This window comes from Orycteropus afer, unplaced genomic scaffold (genome assembly GCF_000298275.1).
Source record: "Orycteropus afer afer isolate SDZICR_OR568_19922 unplaced genomic scaffold, OryAfe1.0 scaffold00243, whole genome shotgun sequence".
In the NCBI taxonomy this organism is placed as follows: Eukaryota; Metazoa; Chordata; class Mammalia; order Tubulidentata; family Orycteropodidae; genus Orycteropus; species Orycteropus afer.
In genome coordinates, this window is record NW_006921830.1 from 666,743 (window position 1) to 675,441 (window position 8,699).

Consider the following 8,699-nt stretch of genomic DNA (forward strand, 5'->3'; position numbering starts at 1 on the left):
AATCCAAAATTTTTTAACAAGACATACAAGGTCCTTTGTGGTCTGGCCTTTGTTTACTTCTCCATCCACACTTCCCTCTGCTTTCCCTTTTCTCTGATCACACACAGTCACTCACCAAAGCAGCCAGAAGTCTCCCTTTTCCCTGAACATATCACTCTTTCCTCCCTCTGTGTTGATGCACACTATTCCCACTTCTTGAAATACCTCAATTTTCTACCTGACAAAATCCTAGCTTTCTGAGAAGCCCTCTCAATCACCCCTCCAATGCCTACTTCTGTGCTCCCTGGTGTTTTACCGACATCTCTGTCAGTGGGTTGCTATCAAAGAGATTCGGATTCACGGCAAGCCCATGTGTCTTAGAGTGGAACCGCATCCCATAGGGTTCCAATGGCTGGTTTTTCAGAAGTGGATTGTCAAGCCTTTTTTCAGAGGTGTCTCTGGGTGGCCTTGAATCTCCACCCTTTTTGTCAGCAGCAGAGTTAAAGGTCTGCACCACCCAGGGACTCCTGAGTTGCCACACTACCTGTTTGTACTTGTCTTCCCCAACTAGACATGAACTTCAAGGCAGTCTTTCTTAATTACCTCTGATTTGCCCAGCACAGTACCTGGCTCAGTCAGCATCAGTGTTTTGGAAAGGACTGGATGAAACAGGCAGAAACTAGTCCCCCAACGCATACTATGGAAGACAGTACAGTCACCATGCCCTCGACTCACATCCTCCCTGACCTGGAACTCTTTCCTCAGAGAGTAGGGGAAACGCGGGAAGGCAAGCAGGCGAGAGCAAGGGTCCTTCTGGCAGCAAAGATGGGCCTTGCACCTCTATCGGCCGGGGTTTTTGGTCAGCCTGTCCGTCTGCTCGGTCTGGTCTTTTCCCCTGGCCAGGGCCGTGGTGTGGGTCCTAGAGGCCACGCCAGCCTACGGACAGGGCAAGTCCCGCCGCAACAGCCCTCCCCAGCCCCACCTCCAAGCACACTTCCCGCCCAGGCTCACCCCGCCCGAAGAGTCGGCCGAGACCACTCATCGCGACTCTTGCCTCTCCTGCCTCCAGCCCAAGGCGTGTTCCACACTTCCGCCTTGCTCCTGGGAGGGCGAAGCCTCATCACTCAGCGACCAGCAGTGGCCAATCACTCCTATGGACACTGCGACGACATCATCAACAGACGCAAACAAAGCCACTTCTTCCACGTGACCCCAACCCTCAGCTTTAAATTAACGCACTCTTAAAGCAGCCATCTTCATTTTCAGCTCTATAAAGGCTGCTCTCCTACCCAATAATTGATTTATTCCAGAAAGGAAATATGCAAGATAATGGGAGCAGTGAAAGAGTTTTTCATGTCTTTTACCCTTGGCAGAGCTCAGGAAAGCGGGGTAGGGATGAGGTGCAGACCCTGATGCAGTCTATGGTCTCACACCCTGGTCTTGGCACTTCAGGACAGCCAACCCCAGTTCACACACTTACTGTTAGTTGCCTTTGAGTCGATTCCTACTCATGGTGATCCCATGTGCGCAGAGTAGATCTGCTCCATAGGGCTTTAAGGCTGTGACTTTTTGCAAGCAGATCGCCAGGCCTGTCTACTGAGCACCTCTGGGTGGATTTAAACTGCCAACCTTTCATCTAGTAGTTGAGTGCTTAACCCTTTGCACCACCCAGGGACTCCATTTAAACACTAGAAAAACAGAAACAACCCACACCGAGGGTAAGATCTTTTGTCATACACAAATACACTTTAATAATTTACAAATACACCTGAAAATGCCTTCCTGTTTTATGCTTCAAATGAGATTCATCTACAGGGTTGGGCCTCAGGGCCCAACTTGGGCCTTTGCAAATGTCTCTAACCCTTGAGTTAGAGTTTGAAGATTCATTCCATTCTGGACATGAACACAGGTAACACCTAAAAGGAAAGTTACATTTCACCAGACCTTCAGGGCTTTCCATTATTACTCTTAGCTTTTGTGGGCATCACCTGTCATGCAGACTATCCCAACCCCGCCTAGGGAACCCTTCACACTTCCCAAATGGCTGTCCTCAGCACTCAGTACCCAGTTTGCTGACGTCCACAATATTCCGCTTCTCATCATCAAAGAAGATCATCTGGGAGAAAGCAACTCCAGTCTTCTGCCGCAACCTGTGCAAGAGATGACAAGGGTAACCAAGCTGGCATCTTGGTTACTCCAGCCTCTCTGGTATTCTCTCTCCCTGCTCCTGCCCTTATTTCTGCATACCTCTGAAAGTGTGTGACCTTGCTGCCTGGATAGATTTCCAGCTGAACAAAGTATCTGACTAGGTCAAAGAGCTCCAGCAGCTGGTTGGCCCCTTCAATCTCACCTGTCCTGCAAAAAGATGTAACAAATGGGTTCAGGAGAGTGAATGCCCAGGGATGCAAATGAAGTTAAGTAAAATTTGGGGAAATCAACTTGCTATTTTTCCAGGATGGGTAAGCAACCTCAGTCCTTATCCAACTTCATATCCCTCCAGTCTGATACAGCAGGCACTCAATGTTTAATAAATATAAGACACAGAAGAAGGCACGATTAGGGAAGCAAAAAAAAAAAAAAAGCAAATTTGCACCTCCTAAACTTTTGCAGCCAGGGGTTATGCGAGAAGTCTTCCCAAGCATGCATCCTTCAGCACTAGACCGACAGTTTTTGTCAGTCGCTCTCCTCACCGGGAAGCAGCTGCGACTGGCACCCCCATGCTCTGCAGTCGTTCCAGGATCTTGGGCACGTCTGGGTACAGTCGGACAATCCGACCTCGGCTATCTCGTACAGCTCCATCACTGGTGAGGGCGACAGTGCGCTCAGCTCTGACCCGGCCCTCCTGACCCCTCCTCCCTAGCCCTGCCTCACCTGCTGCGGTGGAACGGTGGGTCTACGTGCGTGTCAACCCAGAAAGGCCAGAGCGTGTAATCTGAGAAAGGAGGGGGAGGTTCAGCCTTGAAAGGTTCAGGGCCTCGGGAGATTTTGTAAAGGGGAGCACCCTACGAAATTATCCCCATCTTCTCACCCAGGTCAAAAACTGCGAGCTTGGGGAGCCGTGACATGACCGATGTCCGCAGATTGCACGCACGGAGGCGGGGCTTTCTCCAGGGCCAGAGAGTGCTCGGCAACAGTCCAGCCGGTTGGAGGCCGTCCTGACTGGACACAGAGAAACGGCGCCTAGAGCGCCATCACATCAGGCTGCAGCTCAAGAGCGCCTCCTTGACCCTGGAGGAGTGAAAGGACTAAAGCACCAAGGAGCCCGTCCACAGAACCAAAAACAAAACCAAGCTGCCATCCAGTTGATTCTGACTCATAGCGAATCCCTTTGGGTTTCTGAGGCTGTAGAGTTCCGTAGATTGCCCAGTCCACCTTCCATGGAGTGGCTGGTGGATTTGAACCACCAGCCTTCTGGTTAGCAGTTAAATGCCTTAAGCACTATGCCACCAGAGATTTTTTTGTCCACGGAACAGTGCAAAAGTTTTCTTCTCTCCAAGCTATCAGCCATGTCAATGGTATGTTTAAAACTGTTTGGAGGGTAGTCTGATTTGTATGTTTACCAACTCCTGTAAATACTCCCACTAGGGTAAATTTTCATGGATTTGCGAAGAGATGCCAGTTAAGTGGCTGTCACAAACAGGTCAGAGCTGGCTCTAGCACATCACTGAGAGTAGGCTTTCCTAGAGTCCCATAGTCACTCTAAGAGCACTATTCCTTCCACTGTCCTACTCTTTCAGCCTGGTATAAATAGGTGAGCATTCAATCTATTTTTGTGTCAGTCACATTCATGCAATACAAGAAAGATTCCAGGAGGCCAGGAAATATTTTATTGACAACCAGGGACATAGCCATGAGAGGGGAGCACACAGGACCGCAAACTAAAACCCAATAGCAACCAAGAGCCCTTTGGGCCAGGAACACTGCATCCTGGGTTCCTCATAGTCTCCCACTAGCAGACACACAAGACTTGGCATCCATGGGAGGGGACAGTGGCTCTGGGGTCCCACAGAATGAGTGGATATATGATGCCTCATTATGAGTGACAGGGTAAGGAGGTAAAATGCAGGGAAGGTCCATCACTCCCTAAGACCACCTCCTCCTCTCAGAGCCAACACCAGATGGAGGACTGAACCACCTAGGATCTTGTAATCAGCTGCTGTCTTCTCATCATTCCTGCAGGGAGAAAATAAAAAAAAAAAAAAGCATTAGAAATACTATCTGGACTAGGGTTTTAAACCTGGGATTTACGGATCCCTTTAGGTAGGGGTCTATGAACTTGGATGGGAGAAAAATTATACCTTTATTAACTCCTAATTCAAATGTATTTCTTTTATTTCAGAATATAAGCAAACAACCACAGTAATATTAGCAAGATGGATAAATTGTTACATATCATATTACAACTTGTAAGTATCCTAAAAATATTTCAAAATTATGGTAGTTATCAGGCTCACCAGTAAATCTTAATGCATTAATAAAACACATTTTATCACAAGTACTTTTATAGTATTCTGATAATTAGATTTCAATATAGTAATTAATTTTCTTCATGCTATATATTTTATGACTGTAAAACCTTACTCTGAGAATGGGTTTTCATTCTTCATCAAGTTGCCAAGGTATCCCAATGCACCAAAAAAAAGGGCAGGCCTGATTTACCTTCAGTACTACTCATCTTCACCTAAGACTGCCATGCTTTTATTTCTATTTCAAACTTACATCTGTTTGCCACTGTAGATGAGCCGCTGTTGTTGTGGGGGGATTCCTTCTTTCTCCTCTACACGCTCCTTGATTCGCTCCACCTTCAGGGAAACAAGTAGTCAGGGGCTGCTTCTTGTTGTTGTTGTTATGTGCCGTTGAGTTGGACCCAACTCATAGCGACCCCTCCTTGGATTTCCGAGGCAGTATCACTACAGAAGTAGATTGCCCCATCTTCCTTCCGAGGAGTGGCTGGTGGGTTTGAACCGTCAGCCTTCTGCTTAGCAGTCAAGTGCCTTAGGCACTATGCTACCAGAGCTCCCCAGGGGCTGCTTAGGTAGGGGTACCAAAACCAAACTCATTGCCGCGGAGTTGGTCCTGACTCATAGTGACCCCTCCTTGGGTTTCCAAGGCGTTATCACTACGGAAGTAGATTGCCCAACTTTCCTTCCGAGGAGTGGCTGGTGGGTTTGAACCGCCAGCCTTCTGGATAGCAGTCAAATGCCTTAGGAACTACGCCACTAGAACTCCCTATGCCATCGGAGCTCACAGGCAGGGGTAGGACCGTGGAAACAGAAAGAACAAGGGCTATGCAGACAGTGTGAGGAAGAAAGGACCAAGTTCATAAGCACACCCAAACAAATGTACATGGCAGGGAGAAGGGCACGTAGGTGTTGAGAATACATCACCTTGTCTGTGGGTTCAATGTCAATTTCAATCTCCTTTCCAGTCAGCGTCTGAAACAGGCAAAGATTTCATGAGTCTTACAGCCTGATACACTTACAGTTTGCCTTCTAGGTCTCTAGGGATCTACTATCTTCTGAAAGATGCATATTCTCAGAAAAGTTGTTTGGAAGAATCAGAAGACTTTGACCATACTTGTATTCATCAAACATTTTAGGTCGTGGACAACACTGGTAGGAAAAGATTCTGCGTGCCATCTAACCCTCTTAATCCCAGAGGCCATCTTTCCCCTCAACCCTTACCAAAATCAGTGAAAGTACTGGCATTCCTTTGGATGTGACTCCAATCAGAGGTGTCTTAAGGAAAGTATTCCTTCATGTCAGAAAGACTTGGTCTATTATATGTATCAACACTAGATATTAACACTCAGATAATTCAAAGAATCCTCAAGGACACAGGAGATCATCTCTGACCAACTTTTTAATAAACAGAATTCTCCCAAATCTTTGCAGACTACTACCTATATCCTAAATTGCAGCTTTGGACTTGGGGACTTCTTCTGTAAGTGCTGCTGTTATCCAAACACAGTAGTTAAATTGTACAGTCATGTATCTTGTGCTCCACCTAATCTACTCTCCCATCCTTCCTAACTCTCTAAAACTTTAGCCCCACCAGTTTACAGTGATTTGGACAATAAACACACCATGCAGTCTAACTTAGGAGCATTTCCTTCTATTTCTTTCCTTGCTGCAATACCCTTCCCTTTCCTCAAACCTTCAAAAATCAGTTGCTGTTGATTCCAACTCATGGTGACACCATGGGCGTCAGAACAGAACCGGACTCCCTAGGATTTTCAGTGGCTGCATTTTAGAAGTAAATTGCCCAGCTTTTCTTCCAGTGTGCCTCTGGACAGATTTCAATCTCCAACCTTTCGGTTAGCAGCAAGTGTTGTTAACCATTTGTATCAGCCAAGGACTCAAAAACTCATTCCCACTGCAATTTATAACTACCTCCCTTTACACCTATTCCAGCTTCCTAAATGTCAGAGGCTTTATTCATCTTCCTAACTCCAAGTATAAAGCACAGTGTTTGGCATGTTTTTTTTTTTTTTTAAAAAAAGCCCACTGCTGTCAAGTCGGATCCGACTCATAGCGATCCCTCCTTGGGTTTCCGAGGCGGTATCACTACAGAAGTAGATTGCTCAACCTTCCTTCCAGGGAGTGGCTGGTGGGTTTGAACCACCAGCCTTCTGGTTAGCAGTCAGATGCCTTAGGCACTATGCCACCAGAGAGTATGGCATATAAGCAGTCAATAAATATTTGTGGAAGGGTTAAAGACACCAATGATATAATAATTACAGCCAACATATAATCAATACTTTCCAAGTGTCAGAAACTATGCTGAGTGCTTTATATGCATCAACACTTAATCCTTGAAAGTTCCTGTTATGTATTACCATTTTATAGATGAGGGAAATGGAGTTTGGATAGGTTAAATATCATGCCTATGCAGCCAAAAGTAGAGAAGTATGGATCCAAACAGATTCTCCAATTCCAGAGTCTGCGCTGTTAGCTCTGTACTCTGGACTGCCTAACTTGTGCCTGGCTGGTCTAGGATTGGGACCCAATGTATATTCCTGCAGTAGCTCACAAAATGACATATGGTTCCTATCTATGGTATTCATTCACATAGACCAGAATGAAGAAAGTACTGAGAAAAACTCCCGACCATGAGGATGGTTCAGCACTACATATGTTTCCAAAATGCAAAATCAACTCTTTTGGATTTATCTGCTGAACCACAGAAGAATAAATTACAACAGTGATTCTCAAATTCCCATTCCAAACCAAGCTGGTCTGTGTGAAAATTCCAACGCACCATGACAAATTGAGGAAAATTATGACAACAGTGAGATTTTCATGAAACTAAATATATCCAGGTACTGAAATGATCTTTTATAAAATAATGGTAATTTTTAAGGTCCCTATCTGACAAAGCGAGCTGTGGTGGTGCTGTGGTTAAGTGCTTGCTGCTAACTGAAAGGCAAGTGGTTCTAATCCACCAGCCATTCTGTGGGAGAAAGATGTGGCAGTCTGCTTCTATAAAGATTGTTGTTGTTGTTATGTGCCGTTGAGTCGGCTCCTCTATAAAGATTACACCTTTGGAGATCCTATGGGGCAGTTCTACTCTGTACTACAGGGTTGCTATGAGTTGAAATTAACTCAACTACAATGGGTTTGGTTTTTTTGGTTTATGGACAAAGTGAAAATTTGTAATTCTGTGTTGTCCACAATTATTTCACTTTACTGATCTTATTGTTTTTTGTGTGGTACAATATACATACCATAAAATTCATTATTTAAACAATTTTTTAGTGTACAATTCAATGCCATTAATTATATTCATAGCATTACATAACCATTACTACATTCTATCTCCAGAGCTTTATCATCCAAAACAGAAACTCTATATCCATTAGCAAATAACTCATTACCCCTCCCTCCCATCCTCTAGTAACCTCTATTCTATTTTGCTCCTTATGAATTTGCCTATTCCAAATATAAGTGGACTCATACAGTATTTGTTCTTTTATGTCTGACTTATTTCACTTACCATGTCTCCAAAATTTATCCATGTTGTACCATATACATACTTCCTTACTTTTTAGTGTTGTATTAATATTCCATTATATGTATATACCACATTTTGTTTATTCAGTCACCTGTTGACACATATTTGGGTTGTTTCCATCTTTTGGGTATTGTGCATAGTGCTGCTATGAACACTGGTGTACAAGTTATCTGTGTGAATCTGATCTTACCAGTTTAATGCAAAGATGCTTCAACTAGGTAATTCCATTTCTAGGTAGTTAACTTGTAGGAGAAAATTGGGGACATATCCAAAGAGGCCCATGTGAGGGAAACCATAGCACTGTTTGTAAAAACAAAAAACTAAAAATAGCTTAAAAGAGCATTAAAAAGAAAAAGAATAAACTATAGAACATCTATAGAATGGTACATTATATAATAATTTATACACTAACATGGAAAGATACAAAGAATGTAAAATTCTTTAAATACATAATTACCTATTTTCTATATGCAGGTATATACATATGTAATATGTACACACATAGGGAAAACAAGGATTGGAAGTCTATATATAGCTGGTAGTATTGGTTATCTTTGAGAAGCGAGCAGGACTGAGGGTGGCGGTTGTTGGCAGGCCTTGAGTTGACCCTGACTAGGAGCTCTGGTAGCATAGTACCTAAGGCACTTGACTGCTAACCAGAAGGCTGGCGGTTCAAACCCACCAGCCACTCCTCGGAAGGAAGGTTG

General features: G+C 44.4%; 2 protein-coding genes across 2 annotated transcripts in view; both read right to left on the reverse strand.

Annotated features, from left to right (window-relative positions):
- The window catches only part of CHMP4A (charged multivesicular body protein 4A), a 4,187-nt gene extending 3,166 nt beyond the window's left edge, over positions 1-1,021 (reverse strand). Inside the window, exon 1 of the mRNA XM_007949221.2 lies at positions 991-1,021. Coding sequence (XP_007947412.2) covers positions 991-1,021 — 31 coding nt within the window. The remainder of the gene's footprint in view (positions 1-990) is intronic.
- Positions 1,022-1,803: 782 nt separating this feature from the next.
- Positions 1,804-8,699, reverse strand: part of LOC103204087 (magnesium-dependent phosphatase 1) — a 12,723-nt gene continuing 5,827 nt past the window's right edge. The window contains exons 2-7 of the mRNA XM_042782096.1: positions 5,367-5,414; positions 4,699-4,781; positions 2,670-2,780; positions 2,227-2,334; positions 2,044-2,129; positions 1,804-1,895 (exon numbers count right to left, since the gene is read on the reverse strand). Of these exons, the coding sequence (XP_042638030.1) occupies positions 1,804-1,895; positions 2,044-2,129; positions 2,227-2,334; positions 2,670-2,780; positions 4,699-4,781; positions 5,367-5,414 (528 nt within the window). The remainder of the gene's footprint in view (positions 1,896-2,043; positions 2,130-2,226; positions 2,335-2,669; positions 2,781-4,698; positions 4,782-5,366; positions 5,415-8,699) is intronic.